Source organism: Pangasianodon hypophthalmus, chromosome 6, assembly GCF_027358585.1.
Source record: "Pangasianodon hypophthalmus isolate fPanHyp1 chromosome 6, fPanHyp1.pri, whole genome shotgun sequence".
Classification (NCBI taxonomy): Eukaryota; Metazoa; Chordata; class Actinopteri; order Siluriformes; family Pangasiidae; genus Pangasianodon; species Pangasianodon hypophthalmus.
Genome location: NC_069715.1, coordinates 27,112,450 through 27,135,489, shown reverse-complemented (window position 1 = coordinate 27,135,489; position 23,040 = coordinate 27,112,450). Strand labels below are relative to the sequence as shown.

General features: G+C 37.0%; 1 protein-coding gene across 4 annotated transcripts in view; it reads right to left on the bottom strand.

Annotated features, from left to right (window-relative positions):
- celf6 (CUGBP Elav-like family member 6) overlaps positions 1–23,040 on the bottom strand; it is a 150,348-nt gene that overhangs the window by 32,497 nt on the left and 94,811 nt on the right. For 2 of the 4 annotated variants that reach the window (XM_034304949.2, XM_034304945.2), the window contains exons 4-5: positions 12,320–12,448; positions 1,764–1,843 (exon numbers count right to left, since the gene is read on the bottom strand). In XM_034304949.2, the coding sequence (XP_034160840.2) occupies positions 1,764–1,843; positions 12,320–12,448 (209 nt within the window). The remainder of the gene's footprint in view (positions 1–1,763; positions 1,844–12,319; positions 12,449–23,040) is intronic. The other 2 variants (XM_034304952.2, XM_034304948.2) reach the window with 2 other exon arrangements.

The following is a 23,040-nucleotide window of genomic DNA, read 5'->3' as shown; positions in this document are numbered from 1 at the left end:
CATAGAGAGTATTTTCTTACTAACATACCAACACATCTGAGGTAAATACTGATATTCCTGATTATTTTGTCTTGTTTCCACTGCTACTGTGTCTTTATATTGTCCATAAAAGACTCAACAGTGTCTGCTAGCTAGCTAATATAGTTTACCTCAATCATTAGCTAAGGTTACAGCAACATTTTTCAATGTAAAATAATAATAACAATAATAAATAAAATAATAAATGTTCAGAAAACACCCAGAAAATGTGACAGACAGAACAAATAACTTTGAATAAAAAAAGACAACTTTGAATTTCAAAAAAGAAGGCACAAATAAAAACAATAAAAAGAAAAAAAGAACAAATAAAAAATTTGTTATTTATTATTATATTTAAATTTATTTAAAATTGACATTTTTAAATAAATTTTCTGTTTTAATTAAAAGTTGACTCTATATAAAATTGACTGTTTTTATTTAAAGTTGACTTCCTTTTTTTTCACTGACTCCAGATTCCTCTTTTTCTTTACATTTACTTTTTTTAGTCTTTTTAAAGTTTAAGATTTTATTTAAATTTGATTTCTTTTTTAAAGTTTACTTTTGTTAAGTTGACTTAATTTATTTTTTTAAAGTTATGTTTTTAAAGTTATTAAGTTATATTTTTAAAAAGTGTTTTTATTTAATGGACTACTTATTTAAAGTTGATAACTTTTATGTTGCCTTTTGATTTAAAGTTGCTTCTTTTTTTATTTGACTTTTTTTTAAAGGTAACTTTTTTAATTTAATCTCTTTTCATCTTCTAAAATTGACTTTTTATTTGAAGTTTTTATTTTTTATTTGAGTCTTTTTTATAGTTGATATCTTTTATAATTGATTGTTTTATTTAAAGTTTACCACTTTTTAAGTTTTAAAAAAGTTTTTTTCTTTTTATTTAAAGGTAAATTTTTTCAAAGTTTACTATTTTTATTTAAAGTTAACCTCTTTTTTTAGGTTGACTTTTAAGTTGTCCATCAGGGACATCATAAACACAAGGGTGAAGGAAACAGATACGATGCCGTATGGGGCTGTAAGTCGCACTTCTGAGCTTGTATTTCTGAGCTGCTCAACAAAACAATAGCTTACTGATTACAAGTTAGAGAATCCAGCATTTTATTTTAAAAAACAAATATTTGCAATGGTTGACAATTTTCTTCACTGCTGTAGCATTCAAATGTTTTAACTAATAGACTAACTAGTGTCCATCTTGTATGTCTATATAGTACTGTATATACATCACTCCACTTGGAGCTGCTAAAAATTGACCCATACATATAACACATCTCACCTTTACACTGCTATTTGTCCTTTCTTTCTTCACATACAACAGCAATTTGGTTATTGTAGTGTTTTATCTCTAATCATGTTACGCTACAGTAGGCACTCTTCAGGATGGCATCGTCTTTTGCCCACTTTGCTGGGCAAATGATTTCTGAATATTTTTGATGTTGCAATTTGTTCACCAATATGTGAGCGGCTAATTGCATTTGTAACTCATGTATGGTTTTAAACGAAAGCATTGTTCATGTTGGCCTTTTTCATGCCAGGTAGAGAAGCGCAGAATGATCAGTGAAACCCAATTAGGCACAGAGAGAGAGAGAGAGAGAGAGAGAGAGAAGGCAGAGAGAATTTTATATCACAGTTTACTTTGTGCATCCTGAGGATCAAAACCCAATATCTCCCTGTATATTTAGCAATGTCTGTGTGTGTGTGTGTGTGTGTGTGTGTGTGTGTGTGTAAACACTCACCGGCATGGTTTGACCACCGTGCAGGCTGTTGATGGCTGCCTGCGCTTCTGCATGGCTGGAAAACTTGACAAAGGCACAGCCTGCACAGAGAGAGAGAAAGAGAGAGAGAGAGAGAGAGAGAGGAACAAAGAGAGAGAGGGAGAGAAAGACCAGGTCTTGAAGAGGGCAAACACACTCATTACCATTGTTTTCATGTTATCTGCTTTGTTAATGTATTCTGCCATTCGTGTGTGCAGGGTGCGGCGTGCTGAATAAATCAGTATAATTGTGCTGAATGCATTAGCTGCATGGAGCAACACGTCCTTTTACTAATCTCTTTCTCTCTCTCTCTCACACACACACACACACACACACACACACATACCAGATAGACCCTAGACAGCTTCCCCCTTGAGAGCCTTGTTTGTGATTATTAATTTGTTTCATATTTACACACGGTGATCTGTGTGCAGTCTCTTATAATAGAGATTATGATGACAAAATCGCAGCAGTATAATCCTTCTTGAAGGCCCTGTGAGTGTAATTTTAGGCAAGAGGTGGATTAGCACACCTATCGCTAATATAGTTTTCACTGTGCTGCTTTCTGTTTATCTCATAGTTTCATATCTGATTAAGGAGCAAACAGCATGCGGGTCATATATTAGAGAAACACGCAGGATTTGTTCAGATTGAATTACTCAGAGGGAGCTGATCAATATGTCAGTAGAGTTATTCAGTCTATTTACTCTTATTTACTATAGACTCGAGGGTATATTTTGATTGATGGGAAAGAGTACTATTTGTAAAGAATAAAACACAATGGGGAGTGTTATATTAGGAAAATAATAAATGAGGTGGTGGTGTGATGCAGCCTGACATGAAGCCATGACGAAGTTAATAGTACATCCTGACATGTTATTTTTTATTCCTCTTACACCGCTTCATTTTTTTTATTAATTAAAGAACATGTCATATTTTTATCCATTTATTGTTACGTTTAATGGTGTGGAACGTCTATGAAGCAAGTTCATTCCTGTTATCACGTATGTTATAGCAGCAGTCGTTCACTCACCAGCTTCTCTTTTTTTTCCTCTCTTAAAGTTAATAAGACAGAAAAGTGCAAAAAAAAAAAAAGTGATAAGTTTTCTGTCCTAAAGTCTTTCCCATGGCAAGCTACAGCTTTACCTCTGACTCTTACAAATCACTGACACTGGAGACTCCTTCCAAAAATGGCAAATAAACATCTCCTCACAGAAACCTTCACCATATCAACAATGACTTTTTTTTTTATCTGCCATACAAGTGCCTGTGTAAGTTGTTACTACAGAAATGACAACATATTAGAACAAGAGCATTAATATAAACCTTGCAGCTGGAACTACTGTCAGAGCTGCTGTAATAGAACATTACACCTTCTGACTAAGCAGCTTTGAGAATTCAACAACTTTATGAAAAAAAAAAAAAAACGCACATAGCAAAACCTACATTTTGGCCTAAAACTGCATTAAAAAGTCTTTAACCTTGTTTTCATATGAAAACACAGCTGGATATTTTAGGTCATCAGGTTATTGTGTTCCATTAAATTCAGACCACAGTGACTAAAAGCACGTTGGCTTTTCTGGGAAGGAGTAAAACGTAGATCTTTACGGTTTCGTCTTCACTGCCAGTGCCTTTTTAAATGGCTGCTCAGAAACCCAATTAGATTTGTTCATATACGACATATTCATCATGTTGAACCCACAGGCAGCAAAACAATGATTCACTCAAATTACAGCTGCTGATAGCTTCACCCAGGAGAGCTATGATGCAGGAAACACACACACACACACACACACACACACACACACACACACACACACCATATCCTTTCAGCTCGTGGATATACATATGAATATTTACCTCCCCATTGAAATGGCTCAGTACCTCCTTAAGGGTCATCTCCAGATTGAGATGAATACTTTGCGTGTGTGTGTGTTTCCTGTTTCATGCTTATTATCCAGGTCTCAAAAAATTTGTCAGGGTCTGATGGCAAGCCAAGGTCTGTGCGTTATATCACTTATCAAAAAATTGTTCATACGTTTGTTTTTTCAGACAGTCTATGAATTTATTTGGTCAGAAGGTTGTAGTGCTCATATTGATGAAGTGTTAAATCAAATTCATAAACAAGCTTCCAAAGGACATGCAGGATCACATCCAATGTTCAAAATCACACACATTAAACATTCTTTCTTGGTCATATATGTAGACAATTAATGATTTATTTACGTAGGTACACCATTCCTGCTCTTAAATCCCTTCACGTCCTACCTCTTGACCTAAAAAGTCATTGACACCTTCAGCAGGTGTAAAAAGAGTCTGGAAACACATTAATTAAAAACCTTTCTTTTTAATCACTTCGTATTACTTCATATTTTCTCTCTGTTTTGTCACTTATCTTGTATTTTAATGCATATTTTACTTACTTGCTGCTTAAAATAGCTTATTTTCTCTTTGTATTTTAATGTTCTGATCATAGTTAAATAAATCATTTGTTACCTTTGTTATATACAGTAAAATAAAAGTAAGGAAGCAATAACAAGACCTTTTTCATGGACTTTCCACAACATTGTAACTATAAATGGATAAAAAGTATTAAGTAGTGTGTCATTCTCTATTTAAATTAAAAAAATAATAATCGTTGGCAAATTGCTGTATTATAAGATGACTAAGACATTTCAGGACATAATGAAGGCTGTAATGGTAAAATGTGATTTTGTCGTGTTTGGCATAGTAAAAGTAACTACCCATGGCATCACACCACTTCACATCAACCCGTTGTTGATTGTTTTCCTGGAACAGCACTCCCTAGTGTATGATTTAAAATTCATTAGCCTAAATCAGTACCACCGTTTGACAATTTGTGCCGTTTTGTATATGTATTTTTATTGTCTCTTGCATGCATGCGACAGCAAAATGAATAAAAAAATGTAATGTGCTTTGTCATTTATCTATCAAATCTATCACTTTTTAAGAGGCTTAAAGGCAAATACTTGATTTAATGGGTGTATTCTAGATGCTAATGAAAAACTGGCAATCCTGCAGGACTGAATTACACACAGGTAATCTGCACTTGGACAAGGCAGATCTGAATATGAATTATATTCCCCATGTAACTATTAAGGTATCTTTTTGTACTTAAGGCACCAAGAGTCTGCATATGAGTCTTTGTTTGTCCATCTGTTCTTCGCGAAGTCTTGCATGTGGAAGACTCCTCTTAGTCATGCGCTGTTGGTTTCTGGTTCTTCCCCCATGGCTTAAGGATAAAACTACGATAACAATGTCTGCCTGTTTCCTGACCCCTGCCAAGAACTTTGACTTCACTTACACTTCTAGGAAAAAAACAAATAAATAGAGACTCTTTTTACAGATACAGTATATCCAGCTTGTTCCCCATCAATACAAGAAGCATCTGGTTATAAGAGACATAAAACAAAACAAACCCTCCACAGTTGGCAGCAGTTGTATGATAGGGAAGAGCTGGCTGATGGGTGGGAAACTGGGAGGAAAAAAAAAATCAACCATACTCTGAAAAGCCACAAAAGGAGGAAAAAAAGTGAAAGAGCACTGAAGGATTTATGCTAGACAAAAAGGAAGGTCCCCGATGAGACCAAAACATGGTTTCATTTCTTTTGAACAATTTGTATGTGAACCCAACACCCCCTCCAGATCGAGATGAAAACTTCATCGTGCTATGGCTCCATTCTGAATGTATGCCTCCGTTTTGAGGGAACAAAAAAGACTTTAACCTTTAGAGTGCAAAGAAGAGTGGACGGCGTGCTGCTCTGAGACTCTCAGCCTCTTTCACTGGCACAGCAGAGGCAGCAGGACTATTACAGCGCAAACATCCTTCCAACAAGCCCTGCAGTGGTCAATACATGAGCGAGCGATCCTTGAGGCAGCTGTGGCGCAAGCAAAACTTTTACTTTCTTCATAAACGGCGCATTAAAAGAACACAAAAGCGTTTTCTGCAACCAGCTTTCCTCCTGACCCAGATAGAACAGAATTGTGGAAAGACGAGTATTGCAAATCTTCAGTGAAATGAAAGTGATGAGGGACTCAGAAATTACAGTGCAAATTTGAGGCCTTTGTGCAGCATGGTGAAATGTGCAAGGGGGGAGTGGGGTGTGAAAAAAAAAAAAAAAAGGAAAGAAAAAAGATTGTGGCAGCTTTTAGCCGTGAGGTTTCCATGCTCCCTTTTGAATTCACAGTGAAAATAATATGCATGCATGAATTCGCTCTGTTTGAATGGGCGACGTGTATAGCACATCATAATTATGGAACTAAAAGCCATATCTCTATTATTACGGCTAGGCCTGAACTCTATGCACGGTCCCTCAGGGAGAGCTGGGGAAAAGAGAGACATGCATATTAAACTTCTTGGCCTTTTTTATAGGGTACAGAGACTCTGAGAGGCCGTATGAATTTACATCAATAGCAGGACAGAAGGAAAGTGTTTTGGTCTGGTTTGAAGTAGAGGGAGGGGGGTTGAGTTCCTGGAATCCAGCCTCGATACTGCCTCTGCCAAGATAATTTGCGACGAGATTTTTAAAGACCACAAGGAATTGAGACACACACACACACACACACACACAAATGTTTTTTTTTTTTTCACTTTTGTTAGCTTCATGGAGATGGGTTGAGACTGTGTCACCTACTGAATCCAACCTCCACCTATACATGACCTTAGTAAAGAACAATGACAATATACTGTATGTGAAGACCTGGGAAAACCCATCGGATGTCACTGCGGCTAAATTCTGGCAAATGAAAAACTGACAGCTTTTTAGGCCTGTTAACATTCGTTTCCACCTTTCAACTTTAAGAAAACATTTTTTAAAAATCCTCTAAACAATGTTGATTTTTTTTGTATGTTTGTTTTGGTTTTATAATGTTGTCACGGCTATAGGCTAAGTTTATCAAACCTGGCTGTAAAAACTGTCAGTCTCTTTAAAAATGTTTTGTTTGCTAACCTGCTAGCTAAGTGCACTTTTCTAACACAGTGAATGTATCTGATCTAGTTGTTGGATACGTGCCATCGAACATAAATATATTTCAGTTAAACAATACAGAAATGTTTCATTCACTTAATAATGTCGCCTCAGCTAGGCTAGGTTTGACAAACCCGACTGTACAAAAGGTCAGTCTGGCTAAAGATGATGTTTTAATTGCTAGCTTGCAAGACAAGTGCACTTTTCTAATTCACCGAATGTCATGCTTTGATCAGGTTGTTGGTTCTGTGCCATACAGAACATAAATACACTTCACTTATATTTAATTTGCAATTGCATAATTAGCAGTTTGTTTAATTAGCAATAGCTAACTTGATATTCAGATCTGACATAAGGATATGTAGATTGGGAATGATGCCATCGCTTTAGATGAATATAAATAGGGAGACATTGGCTGCACATTTGAGCCCATAATATCAGTCCTGTTGATAGCCAACACATATCCTAGCTGTATGCTAACCTTGTACTTGTTTGCTCCATGCTTGCATTGGAACTTACACGTGTCCCAAAAGTCTCCATACACAGGGGAAATTAACAATTTTTAGCAAAACGTCTTTCAAAATTGTTCCTAATTGTATTATATTATATTATATTATATTATATTACATTATATTACATTACATTATATATTTTTTTCAGATAGCCTTTAAGAATGCCTTTGACAAATGAAGAGCATATTGAAATCATTGTCATGGCTGGATCAGGAAGCTGTCGCAAGGTTGCAATAGACAACACCCTCCAGTCCCCTATGTATGGATTCTTTTTGGATACCATATATATATATATATATATATATATATATATATATAGAGAGAGAGAGAGAGAGAGAGAGATATCTCTCTCTCTCTCTCTCTCTCTCTCTATATATATATATATATATATATATATATATATATATATATATATATATACATATATATATATATATATATATATATATATATATATGGTATCCAAAAAGAATATATATATATATATAGAGAGAGAGCGAGAGAGCGAGATATATATATATATATATATATATATATATATATATATATATAGAGAGAGAGAGAGAGAGAGAGGTGAGAGATGTGAGAGAGACAGAGAGAGTATATATAGTTTTATATTCCAGCTTTATGAATATATATATATATATATAGAGAGAGAGAGAGAAGTGAGAGAGACAGAGAGAGTATATATAGTTTTATATTCCAGCTTTATGAACTTGTGTGCTCACCTATAATGTACATATGTAAATATTTGAATATCACCTTCTATGTACATGCAGATATAGATGTCACACATCACAATTGCACTCTGTAATTAGTGGATTTGTCGCTGCCTGGAAGCTGTAGGGGTGAGTGTCTTTTCGTTTACGATTCCTGCCTTTTCTCCTGTTTTTGTTAAGCTAGTGAGAAAGGTGACAGTACAATGTTATTTTCTTTTGTTTTTGGTTGAAGTAGAGAATTTCGGTTAAAAGCCTCAGTTAATGATCTTTTGTTTATTATTTTGACACTAATTCTCTGGTAGCAAGCGTCTTTTTCTTTGTTTCAATACATTTGCATCAAAATGGTGTCTGGTCTCTTTGGTTTTGTTACGTCTCTCGCTTTCCCAGACACATTAATGAACAAAAAGTGACGTAACAACTCTTAACGCACATTCTTAATATTCCACTTTTATTTGGCTTAAGATAAGCTGGAATGGTTAATCAGATACTGACTGTGTTACAGTATAAATGACACAGAAAAGGAAGGTTATGTCGATTAATCACTGGAGGAAATTGGTGTGAACTTGAGCTGAATCTGCTTATCATATGGTAAAAGTGTAAATTAATCACCAAGAGGGGGTGCTCTTTTACAAAACTGACACATTTCAATCATGCATTATTCTCAAAAGGAGTTGATAATGAAAAAAAAAAGTCTTTCCAATTGGCAAAAAATGTGTCTGCAATATCATTAAGATGTAAATTGTAAATGTTTGTGTGCTAATGAGGTTATATTTATACACAAACCGCACTGTCATTCCCACTGTACTGGAATATTATGATGCCATTTTTTACAGATTGGATGCTGTGCCCAAGTTGATGCACTGGATTATGGGAAATGTAGGAGATGCTGTATATTGCCTTCAAAAATGAAGTGATCTTAAAAGACAGCATTCTATGCAAACGCTTGTTTTGGACATGACTCCTTGCTGCTGAAAGAAATGTGCAAACGTTGCTCGGGTGAACGTTTATTTAACATTTATGAAAAAGGTTTTCAGTCAGAGTCAATGTCAGCGCTTTGAGGAAAGAGTGTTCATTTAAATTTACCGCAATGGGAAAGTCTTGAGGACAGAGACGTTTGTGGTTTGTGGTTTATTATTTATGTGATAAGCGGCATTTTTTCCTTATAATTAGCTAAAAAAAAGAGAGAGAGAGAGAGAGCAAGAAAACAGAGAGGCTGTAGAGGGAATGACTGCGATGTAATTGATAACAGGATGTTCATGATCATTCCACAACATTACATGTAACTATAAATGGATAAAAACTACATTATGTCATTCTGTCATTCTTCTTTGGCAAACTGCTGTGGTAGAGGAGGAATAAAACACTTCAGGATTTATTATATAGGAACTTTGGCGTCGTATCACATCACTCCATTGTTGATTATTTTCCTATAACAGCTTGTGATGTATTCTTTACTTATTGCAAGAAGCCATTGCCTTTATCCCAGTGTAATCACAATAACAGAAAGACAGAAAGCCAGGAACTCACCCCTGTATAACGACAGAGGAAGTGTCAAATCAACCAAAAAAAAACCTCTTTCCACAGGTGTAGGATGGAGAGAAGGGAAGAAGAGAATGAGTAGGAGGTGTTTGTATTAAGTGTAGGACTAGTAGGACTAAGAAAGTGGAGAACTGAAGGTGTGGAGAGAGAATGGGAAGGTGAGAGCGAAGGTGTGAGAGGCAGGCGTCTGCTGAGGGAAAGACTGAATAGGTGTGAAAAAGAGAGAGAGACTCTGAGTGAGAGAAAGGCGGTGAGAGGTAGATCGCATATAGGCTGCATGGAGAGGAGAGGAGGCGAAGGTGCAAATGCAATGAAGGTACAAAGCCTAACAGGAAAGGTTCACTTTTGATGAACACTTTTCCGGACTGTTTTATTCACAGAACGTGTGCATGGACAGCATCGAAGGCACACAGACAGTGTGAAGTAAAGGCAGGGTGTAAAAATCAGAGTTCAAAGCCAAGAACTCTTTTTATTTCGGTTCAGAAAAAGTAACTTTTTGTCAGCTTATATTTCCTACGAAGCCCTAGAGAGACCACGGAAGGATTTTTTGTGTCATAATATCAAGTGCCCTGTTCACACTCGGCATTACCATGTGTCCTGGGTGATCTGATGATAATCGGACAGTGTTAAGTACAGGTGTGAATCTGTCTGATCTGATTACTCAAACCACCTTTGGAAATGATCTGAGACGCATAGTATGATCACATAAAACATCTGTAGTGTGAACTCAAAAGCGTCCCGATGCTTCCCGGACAGCAACGAAGGACCATCTAATCGACTGTATCATTGCACTAGACTGTTTGGAAATCACACTGACAGCAAGGCTAATGGATAAAGACGACGCCCACAGCAAGACTGCAAACGAAGCAAGTTGCCTTATCTCCTTTGTCGTCTCATCTCCTGTTCATGTTTCATTAGCAGACATCATCATCGAAATGTTTGAAACGGCTCGTACAGTTACATGAGATAGGTTTCACGTGACATTTCTGCTTGAAAACGAATGCAGCAGAAAGCTGACGTGTGACACCATTGCGCCAGCAGATATAATGTATGAAACTCGATCACAAGTAGAGTCGCTAGAGATGCATTCAAAATGCAGGTGTGAATGGTTATGTGTTCCGGGTGTCTGCTTGTGATCAGATGTTCATACCAGATGTGAACAGGGCCAAAGTCACAAGCTCAAATACATAAGCATGATTTTATGTTTTGTGCTCTTAATTTGCTCTTCTCATGACCATATTGAACTAAATTGTGCATGTTGTTTAGCAATCAGGTTTAGTGTTGGTGAATAAATGTCAGTGGATATATGGGTAAAGTTTCCTTTTTCCTTTTCCTTTAAAAACTTCCTGTGCTTTACTTATTATCTGGCTAGCCCATTCTGATTATTGAACTACCTGAACACACTGTGCTCTCATGGTTGCCAGTTTTTTTTTTTTTTTTTTCCCTAAATAGGGCTTTCAGGGCTGAAGTTTTTCAATCAACCCTAGACCATCCATTTTAAATACATTTTCTGCGTTTAAGCCATAAGCTTAGATTAACAGGATAATAAACACACAAGAAGTATACAAGGATTCCAAGAAATGCTTCATTTCAAATTCCTAACATTAATTATTCCATCTTCAATAACAATAAAGTTGTGGTGGATCCGGAGCCTATCCTGGGAACACTAGGCATGAGGTGGGAATACACACTGGATGAGATCACATCATAGAGCACCATGCACAAACATTCACATCCAGGGGCAATTGAGTGTAACCAGTCCACCTACTGGTATGTTTTTGGGAGGTGGGAGGAAACCGGAGAACGTGGACATGGGAAGAACACGCAAAACTTTTCCACGCAGACTTTAACCCAAGCTCAAGGTTGAACCCGGATCTACGGCGTATTCGTGGGATAGGCTCCGAATTCAACACAAACCTGAGCAGCATAAAGTGGTTACTGAAGATGAATAAATGCTTAGATATCGAGGAACCTGAGGGGTGGATGTGATACTCCAATTCAATTGTATGTATAGTGTATTAGTAGAAGCAGTATAATTTTTTTATAGTGCTTCTACTAATAGATATCATCACAAAGCAGCTTTACAGAAATCTGAATGTAGATTTAGATCCTTAATGAGCAAGACAGAGGTGAAAGGGGCAAGGAAATATTTCCTGAGATGATATGAGGATGAAATCTTGAGAGGAACCAGACTCAGAAGGGAACCCATCCTCTCCTGGGTGACAACTGATAGTGGTATTATTAACAAAGAGATTTACAAAATTTAGAGAAAATAAAAAAGGAAGTATTTCTTGAAGTATTGTAAGTATTCAAGTTTAGATTTTTTTTAACAGCCTGAAGGTTGAACATGTATCTTTTTGGCACTTATTATTAACAGCTTTCATTTAATGTGTAACTTTTTTTTTTCCCACCCTCAAGATACTCCTTTAGCGCTCTAGATGTAATTATTACATGCATATGGTCCAACAGTTAAAAGAAACTATGTACAAAACAGTAAAAAATTGGTGTCATTATGCCACCTTCAATAATTATTGCCAATTAGCAAGAATAAAAATTCTAAAATGATGAAAAGATGAAAAGTTCCTGGTACTGGAATCAGAGATTTGAGTCGTACTTGAAGTGATGCACCCAAAACCAGGGATGTATTGAGAGAGCCAATGACAGAGAGTAATGATAGGATAACAGCGAGAAAGCAAGTCAGAGGAGTGAGAAACAGAGTGGACGGAGGAGGAGTGGTCAGGGTGAATGGGGTAGAGAGAGGGAGGTGTGTAGGTGCTGACCCTTACTGGCCCCATCAGGCCCCCGGAGCACGGTGCACTCCTCAATCTGGCCAAACGTCTCAAAGAGCCTGCGCACATCCTCCTCGCTCTGCTGCTTCCCCAACATCCCCACAAAGAGCTTCCGGTCTTCTGAGAGAGACAGAAAGAGAGATAGAGAGAACGGGATGACATTTTTAGTTTATTATGGAATTAAAATTCTATATATAGTATAGGTTTGACTTATGAAAAAGTCAACTCAGGAGAGAAGGAGAACTGTTTAGAATGTGAAATGGAGACTTTTCTTGACTGTCCTAACTCTTGTAAAGAGTTTTATTGTGCGCGCACACACACACACACCTCATACATGTATGCTGACATAACAGCCAAACTTGGAGACATACACCGCTTATCATCATGATTCTCTGCTTATAACCTTCTCTGAAAAACAGAGCTGACTTTATGGAACTATTTCTGGAAGAACGTGTACACTTAGCGACAAGTGCTGTCAGGAGAGACTTCATTGTCAGGCAGAAAGGTGATGAAAAGAGTTAAGAAACAAAAGTGAAACTTGAGTTCTGAGCTTTGTTCAAACCCAAGGCTAAAGTTTTACAAGATACACTGGAGAATAGTGGCAAGGAAAGCTGATATAAATAGGCATTTCCACCAAAGTTCCAGAATCTTTTGGGGAATTTACAGATACTTACAGAACTATTCTGAATGAGAGCTACACAGTTCCTGGTTTGTGTTTCCATGCACCATGTATTTCAAGTAGTACCAATATGTCAAGTAACAAAAGTGACACAAAGTGCATGATGTGCATTAAAATTTCATCATGTGACAAAAGAAAAATAAAGCAGGCTGGTATTGAAATTATGTTCTTTATTTTTTTTTCTTTGGTATGATAGAGTCAGTATTAGTGTTAGTTAAATCAAAATACATTTTAGTAATGACATCTTGGTGAATTGCATGAATTTTTCAAAAATGTTTGGTATGATTGTTCGGTCGCATTTGCATTTGATTACTTGGTGACATTCAGGATGGCAAGCAGGACCAGGAACTTAAACGTTTCCTAGAATTATGGCTCAGGAACTAACAACAGCACCTCAATAGTAGGGACCTCAATTCACTGAGTTCCTAAAAAAGTTCCTGAATGGAAGCATGCTGTATGAGTGAAGTGAACATAATTCTCTGTTGCACTGTATTTCAGTTTCATCAGTGCATTGCAGTTATGCCATACTGAATTCAATCACAGTCCTAAGCTGTAATAGGGTTTCTGTCCATATAAAGGTTGGCCCTTTATAGTTTCTTATTGGATCCTTCATTCCTACTGCATTGATTTTTCAGCATTATTTCTAAAACATGATAAAGCATTAATATGACTAAACATATGTTCAGCTCATAGCAGGACCAATGAGTTATTTATGGTTTGACAATGTAGGAAAATCAGAGGAAATAAAAGGTGTTACCTATGGTGTCAGAACCAGTAGGACACCATTAACATTTTTCTTATTTACAGCATCCAGTTTCACCAACATGCACCAAATTTGATAGACATATGAGTTTTCCTAAGACTTTTACAGTCACATCCATCCAATCAACTCTACCCAACAAGAAGTCAGCCAACCTCCTAGGCAATTGATCCAATTCAAACCTAATTTGGTCAGCATGAGGTCAAGATATCCATAATGCTACACTGTGAAGGAATTTTTTTGATATCCTAAATGGCGTTTCCATAGCAAGGCCATCAATTAACATCACGCCCCACAAACAGGAAGTGTAGGACAAGTCCACTGTATATTATGGCCCAAGGTTCACATGTATTATCAGTGAAAAGGCACAATAACATCCACATGCCAGTACTGGCTCATCAAACAGACATTGCTGCACCATTGGTGCTTGGGCCCACAAATTGCTGCTTCAGCTATATTGTTCTTGTTCTTCTTGCCCCGGTATCATCCAAACTAAAGCCAGATACTGAATCTTTTAAGTCCAGGTATTTTACAGTGTCTGTATTTCATTGCATTAAACAAATTCAAAAAACACTTCTTTCCTGCACTATACAACTACACAATTATTTTAAATTATGCACCAAAGCTCTCATACGCTGTGGAATGAAGTGAGGAAAGAGTGCAGCAGAGAACTTGGAGAAACACAGCAAAGTCTGCTGTAGGATGACATGAGTCATTTAACTGACAGACAGAAAGAGAGAGAGAGAGAGAGAGAGAGAATGTTGTTTACATGTACTCTGATACTGCTCTCTTGTTTGTTCCTTTCACTGATGAATCACACTTCCATGAAGTGTCAAATTCCAGGTTATAGCTCGATATCTGCTGTGATATCTGATCCAAAGTTGTTGTTTTTTTTTTTTTTCCTTATTAGCCATCCTAACTGAAAAGGGGAGGCACAGATTTGCAAAACGAATGCTTCTAGATCCTACTGCAAGGGTTTGGATCCAAATAACGTGAATGTTCCTATCCAAAGGGAGATTTCACAACTATTAGATATGAATTCAATATAATCTACGTACATGGAAATGTAATTATTATGTATATTCTGGTGTAAAAGTTTGCCATGATAAGTAAATGAAACACGATGTTATATAGCTATAGTGCATTCTTTTAATGAAAATGAGAAACAGATACTGTGTTCGAAGTTATCATAGATCAGGGGTTATAAAACTTCTTCGTAGCCAGGAACTCCTTTAATTATACAATAAATCCCACCAACCCCTGCGGTACATATTTACTTCTAATCCATAGAATTTAGGTGTCAGATAATAGATATGGATGGAAGTGTAGGATTTTAATGAAATAAAAGACAAACAAAACTAACTAAACACAATAAAACAAGAGCTGGGGAAAAGTGGCAAGAATCACACAACTTACTACAGGCAGCAAGAAATTCTACACAACAAAAGCTGAGCAACTATATGCTGAACACTCAGAACTTGTATAGGGACACTGAAAAGGGAAATACAAAACAGGTGAGAGTAATCAGAAAGGCATGTGACAGGGTCATGTGATTGAATGGGGCTGATGGGAAATGAAGTACATTAGAGGATGGATTAAATCAGTTTATTTCAAGTGACCTGTCAAACTGGCAAATAGGCATACGATCTCAAAACCTTTAAAAAATAAACTTTTAACTTTTAACACTGTAAATAATTTAAATAAAAAATGAAAAATCTTAGACCCACCAGAGCCACTAGAAATCTAAAACAAATAAACAATATAAAAATATTATAGAATAAATAACAAATGTATTAATTGCATACTTTTTTTTACATGAAAATATACATAAATTAAATTAAAATCACAATATTGGGTTGTACAATTGTTTTTCCTATCATTCCTTCTCTGTTCATGTTTTTTTTTTTTTGTATGTTTGTGTGTTTTGTTTTGTTTTATTCTTACTGTCCATTATCCAACATTGAAATTGATTCAATCATGGAAAAACAAAGGTATCTCAGGATTAAAAAGATTTTTTGAAGCATTGAGACAGTCTTCTTGGATCTCGCAGACATTGAATGGAAACACACACATACACAGAGAGAGAGAGAGAGAGAGAGAGAGAGCTAAATAAAGCACTGGGCTGGGTTTTCTGTTTGTGTGAAGTGAGATCTCACCACCCGTCTCGCACGTTTAAAGTTCAAATGAGATGCGCAAGGTGCATGATTGCTTGGACGCCCAAACACACACGCACACACACGCGTACCTGTCATCACAAATGGGCATCTGTTTAATAAATGTGCATCTGTGTGGAGAAAGGCTCATTACAGAAACGGTGTGTAGGTGTCAAGGAATGAGATAAACCCAGGGGAGCTGCATCACTTGGGTGGGCAAGCAGGCCAGAAAAGTGTGTGTGTGTGTGTGTGTGTGTCTCTCTATGTGTGTGTCTGTGTGTGTGTGTGGTCAGAAATAATGATTCGAGCTGAGGCTATGTGAAGCAAACCAGTGTTGGCACAGTTCTCATTAGCTAGGCAGCTAGCATCAAATGAGTGCGTGTGTGTGTGTGTGTGTGTGTTTTTACATCTTTTAAATGGTAGATAAAAAATTACAGATAAGCTGACACAATCTCCCTCTTTCTCTTTCTGGGTATTTTTCCACTGCACTTTCGAAATCTGACTCAAATAAGAGCTAATTCACACTAAAAATCCACACTATAATGGACATAAAATAATATTTGCTTTATGATGAGAATATGACACAATCAGTTCAACACTGTAAGGACATCAGCTCAGATAAAACCTCTGCAGAATCCAAACACATCATGTGAAAAAAAAGTGTTTATGCAAAATTCAGTAGTATTTTAGAAAACAAAAAGTTGTTCTGTAAAAAATCTTCATGAGAAAAATGAGACAGGCTGGAGAGAGAACACATGTTTACAGCTGCTCTAATGTGAGTGATAGGAACACAACGATAAATGTGACCAGAAATGGCTAAGATGTACACAATGTCATTCTCTAATAAATATAATAAACAATAAAACAATACAGTGATTGAAAAATTGCTATAAGATGAATCAAACACGGTGAGGTGTGCTGTAGGAAAAGAATCAATAACGTGGTAATGTGGCCCAACACAAAGCTACAGAGGATATAAAAAGTCTACACATCCCTGTTCAATTTGAAGATGTATGCAATGTAAAAAAAAAAAAAAAAGAAAAGAAAAAGAAACCAAGATAAATCACGTCTGATCTTTTTCCACCTTTGAGGTGATATAGCAGCCAATAAAATTCAAGTAAAAAACAAACAGAAATGTTTTAGGAAGAAAAAAAAAAATTATCAATTTTTAATAACGGAGTTGTACAAGTGTGCACATGTAACTAATATTTTCTTAAAGCACTTTTTACTTGTAATACAGAACTCTTTATTGGGTTAATTTTGGGTCTCGACCAACTTCATTTGACAATTTTATTCCACTTTTCCTTGCAAAAATGCTCCAGATCTATAAGATTGTAAGGGGAGCTCCTGTAAACAGCACTCTTCAAGCCATTCCACAGGTTTTTGATAGGAATCTGATCTGAGCTCTAACTGGACCATTCCAAAACGTTGATTCTCTAAAGCCATTACTTTGTTGACTTGGATTTGTGCTTTGGGTTATTATCATGCTGGAAGATGAAATTTTTCTGTCTGAGAGACACCTGCAGGTTTTGTGGTATTTGGAGCTATCCACAATTCCCTCTTTATTGACTAAAGCTCCAGTCCCAGCTGAAAAGAAGCATCCCTATAGCACGATGCTGCCACCACCATGCTTCAGTATGGGAATGGTCTTCTTTGCGTGATAAGTTGTCTTGTTTTTGTGCCAAACATATCTTTCAGAATTGTGTCCAAAAAGTTCTACTTTGGTCTCATCAGATCCTAACACATTTTGCTACATGGTTTTCTAACAGGGCAATAATGATAAAATGAAAAAGAAATGAATGTAGTCTTTTCTGTTTGTGTCAGATCGTGTTTCTGATTGGCTGGTGATGGTGAAATGCATCATTCTATCTGACATACTTTTGATCTACAATCACTTTACGCAATACTAGTACTTTAAGTGTCGGCAACCGAAATTCCACCCCTCTCAGTATATGCTTTATGACTGACTTTACACCCCGACTTACATTCAGCTTGTGCAACAGGTGGCTGGCTCTTTGTGCAATGGAAAAAACCACCTTGTGTGTGTTCCTCTCTCTCATTCTGGCTTGTGCTCCATGACACTCTGGTGTTAAGGGACACACACTCACACCTCCATCGGGAGTCTTTTGCAGACCTAATGTCAGCTTTACAAGGCTAATTAACTAGCCAGGAGAACAACATAGGAACATTTCCAATGTGTTAGCGAAAGCACAAAAAAATAATAAATCACCCCCTGGTGGAAACGTACAAGTATTCCTCAGCGCTTTCCTCAGGGATGGACAGAGAGGAAAAAAATTGTATTTGTACTTTACTATCGTTTTGCAGCCAGACCTCATGGTTGTAATTCATCTCTCTCTTTTCTTCTCTCTTTCTATCCATGCTTTGTGCAATGCCAGAAAATTGGACAAATGTGTAGATACTGAGATTCACTGAGACTCAGGCTATAAGATGAATTTTAATTGATTAGCATCTCAACAGCATCCCAAGCTACTCCAGTGGATTTGAGGGTTTTTTCATGTGTCTTATTTTCCCTGTCTCTGGACTTTCGACTTCTAAAAGCCTCTCAAAACAAAGTGCTGCTTAGCCTTCGTCTGAGCATGACTTCTAAACACATATTTAAATCAACAGCGACCGAGAGCACCATACAAGAGCTTCGCACGTTCATCGAGCGTAAAATACGGCAAGGCTTAAAGCATTTAATAGTGTTGCAGATTAATAATACGACCTTTCCTCACCGAGCACACTTCACATCCTTTGTATTAAGAGCTTCCTCTTCCCATATGCAGTCGAATATAAGAGCGGAAAAGAGAGGACATTAAGTGTGTGAAGTGCAGCACTTGTAACTTTGACTTGTTGCTTTTAACTTTGACTAAAGTTGGCTCGTGAATGCACACACAAGTACTTGTGCACAGTTCTCACCCTCCCCTCGCTCTTTCTCTCGCTCCTCTCCGACGGAAAGCAGAGGAAATTGTCTGGAAAATAAACGGCTGTCAGTCCGAGCGGGCCGCTGCGAGTGGACGGCCCTCATTCCGCAAATGCAAATAACACAAAGGCGGATCAAAAAAGCTGTCAAAACACTAGTGACATCTGACAATTGCTTGTCTCAGGCAGCCTTTTCATTCCAGCTCACTATATTAAAAATTAATGGATTTCACACACACGCCATATGCTGTCAAGATTGATGCTTCTCTCAGTGGAATAAAGCGCTACTCTTCTTTTAGGCAGAATTCTGAAGCTTTTTTTTCTCCCTCCTTTCTCCTGCATCAAAGGGAAAAAGATTGAGTAGTTGAATAAACCTACGTAAGTAAATATGGAGTTATTTTCCTGTCAAAACTAATCATGTGTAAATACAACAACGAGGTCGTAATTTTATGAATTGCAAATTTCTAGTCAGGTTTGCACATCTGAAGCGATGTTCCCTGAGGACGATCCTCATAACGTCACTGTTAGATGAAAATCACATAGCCTATCTCTTCATTTCGCCGGTTTCACGTCTTTGTTGTTGTATGTGGAATGTGGGTTTACTACTCTGCCTACTTCTAGCAGCTGACGACTAAATGACCAAGTAGAAATCATTTTTTTCATTAGTACGTCTATTGGTTGCCAGAGCTGTCCATCAAAACCATGTCCATGTCCTGCGAGGAAAAAGCAAAACTCTTCTTAAAGTGACGACTGAGTGGAGTTCTACATGATGTTTACAACTGCAGAAAGAAAGAAAAAGTAGGATGGAAGAGAGAGGGAGTAAGTAATGACAGAAGAAAGTTAGGGGGGAAAAGAAAGAAAGAAAGAAAGAAAGAGGAGGCAGGGACAAAGTAAGGAAGGGCAAAAGGAAAGAAAGAAAGAAAGAAAGAAAGAAAAATAGGATATAGCAGGGAGGGAGTAAGTAAGGACAGAAGGAAGTTAGAAAGAAAGAAAGAAAGAAAGAAAGAAAGAATAGGATAGAGCAAGGAGGGAATAAGTAAGGACAGAAGGAAGTTAGAAAGAAAGAAAGAAAGAAAGAAAGAAAGAGGAGGCAGGGACAAAGTAAGGAAGGGCAAAAGGAAAGAAAGAAAAAAGAAAGAAAGAAAGAAAGTACAAAGGAAAAAGGAAAGAAAGAAAGAAAGTACAAAGGAAAGAGAGAGAGAGAGAGAGAGAGAGAGAGAGAGAGAGAATCTCTGATAAACCTTCTCCTGTTTGTGTGACAGGTTTTGAATAAAGCTCTTTATTTGATGTTAAATAAAATCACTGCACTACAAGCCTCAGCGTTTCTATCAGTAATTAATGTTCATTAGTGCATTAACTGTAACTTTAATGAGTCCATCCAAACTAATACTGCTGTTTATTTCTGCTGTTTAATGAGTTTACGGTTATTAGCATTAGCATTAACGTGTGTGAGCGTGTGTTTGTGTGTGTGTGTGTGTGTGAAGTGGTCAATCAGGAGCAGTGTCATTATTTAGGGTCTTGGAGAGGAAAATAAAGTAAAACCTCTAAAATGTAAACCAGGAAAAAAGCAGTTGCTTCCTCTACTTCGGTCACATGTGTGAACTTTTGTCCATTACGACGTGAGCTGAAATTGCTCAGTGATTGCGTTTCATACACACACACACACACACACACACACACACACACACTCTCCTGTAAGGCAATTTAAATTAATGCCGAGCAAACTCTAAATTATTATTGCTCCGGGAGCCTAAATTATTGCTTCGGGAGGCAGAGATTGAAAAAAAAATGCTTGCAGAGGAACATGAAAGGTGATATTTGGTTCTCCTTTGACTTTTATCTCTGGGACTCAGTTAGAGTTCCTCATTTACATGATGAGCGGAGAAGATCTCTCGCTGGGAGAAAGTTGCACACAGGCAGTGAATCCCGTGTGGTCATTCAGCTTTTACCCAGAAGCCTTCAGTGCACATGGCTGCCTGAGGTGAGGGAGACTGAGACGCCCAGGACAGCTTGAGCCGCTGTCAGATTCTGTCTCGCAGAGGGAGCGTTTTGTTTCAGAGGTGAAATGGGGCAACAATGGACAGACTCACTGTCTGAGAGTGGAGAGAGAGCAGGATCACTAATAACATGAAACAGGTTTTACTCTTGTCAAAGTGATGGCAAATGTATTCAGCCAAACACTTTGGATTAATGTTAGTCAAAGAAAGAAAGAAAGAAAGAAAGAAAGGAAGGAAAAAAGAAGGGAAGAAAGAAAACATAATCACAAACAGAAAAAAGAAAGAAAGAAAGAAAGAAAGAAAAAGAAATGAGGAAGGAAGAATAAAAGGGAGGAAAGAAAAAGTAATCATGACAAAAATAAATAAGAAAGAAAGAAAGAAAGAAAGGAAAGAAAAAGTTATCATGACAAAAATAAGAAAGAAAGAAAGAAAGAAAGAAAGAGGAAGAAAAAACAGAAGGGAAGAAAGAAAAAGTAATCATGACAAAAAGAAGAAAGAAAGAAAGAAAGAAAGAAAGGGAGGGAGGAAAGAAAAAGTAATCATGACAAAAATAAATAAGAAATAGAAAGAAAGAAAGAAAGAAAGAAAGAAAAAGAAATGAGGAAGGAAGAATAAAAGGGAGGAAAGAAAAAGTGATCATGACAAAAATAAATAAGAAAGAAAGAAAGAAAGAAAGAAAGAAAGAAAGGGAAGAAAGAGTGAAGAAGATGGAGACAAGATGGAGAAATAATGGAAAACAGGAAGTGGTGAGAATCATGACAGAAAGAAGAAAAAGAGGATGAAAGAAGAAGCAGGAGTTCTGTGTGGGAGAAGAGTTCTAGCTTTCTGAAGAGGTTCTCACTGGAAGCGTTTCTGATGGAGACGTTCTACACAGAACCTCTTTAAGATGTCAGAGCGAATTTATAAGAGTGCTGAAGGTTTACACTTGCGTTAGTGCCACAGGTGAGAAATGTGAATTATTTAATACTCAATTATTTCAGCACTAACTGTGACTTTCAAAGGTTTACATTATCAGTAAACTAGAAGCAGGAAGAGAACAACAGAACCCTGGAGTTCATCTGAGGAAACAATGGCTGAACTTTCTTCTCCAGCTCTCTGCGCGACGTAATGATGGCGTGCCCCAGAAGGAAGCCTCGTCTGTGATGTGAGACTTGCCTCATAGATTGTGTTTAGATAATGGCCATCTCCAATCATAGATAATGGAGACTCATCTTTTCTTGCAGAGACGCAGGGGAGGACAAGGTCAGCCGAGAGAGGGGGAGACGGAGAACTGGGAGAGGGGTAGACCAATCTGAAAGTTGTTGATGGGAGGAGGATGCACTGGGGACTCAAATGTCAGACAGAGGACAGGAAAGTGCGCAGCTGATTTACTATCCACATTCGCTCGTCTGCCTCTCTGCTCAAAGTGCTCTCCGCTCAGCCATCACACTGCTGGAGCTGATTAACGACGTCTACGGCTGATCTATGCTTCAGCATTACAATCCCAGCTAACAGACTAATCATTCGCTGATAGTATTGGAAAGTTCGGACCGAATAATAAGGTTTGCGCTCTTTCGAACCTTTTTTTTCTGATTATATACAAGTTCGGATGAAAATCCTGAACCAATAGTCATTTACTGGTTATGAAAAACTTCTTTAAATTCTAGTTCATTAATAAAGGATGATGATATGAAAAGGAAAAGATGATAAGTTTTAGCTTTTGTCCTTTCGTCGAAAGATTGTGAGTTAAAATCCTCCCGGCCGTGATCTCTGGGTGGGTGGCCGAGCGCACTGCTCTCCAAAAAGATAATCATTTCATTCATTCATTCATCAAATGCAGAGTGTCCCAAAAATCTCCATATATATGTGTGTATATACATATATATGTGTATATATATATATATATATATATATATATATATATATATATATATATATATATATATATATATACACTTATGATATATATATATATATATACACTTTTTAGCAAAATGCCTTCCAAAATTTATATCTATATCTCTATATATAACTCTCTCTCTCTCTCTCTTTCTCTCTCTCTCTCTCTCTCTATATATATATATATATATATATATATATATATATGTTTGTTTGTTGTTGTTTTTTTCAGATAGCCTTTAAGAATGCCTTTCACGAAAGAAGAAGGTATTGAAATCATTCTCATGGCTGGATCGGGAAACTGTCGCAAGGTTGCGATGGAC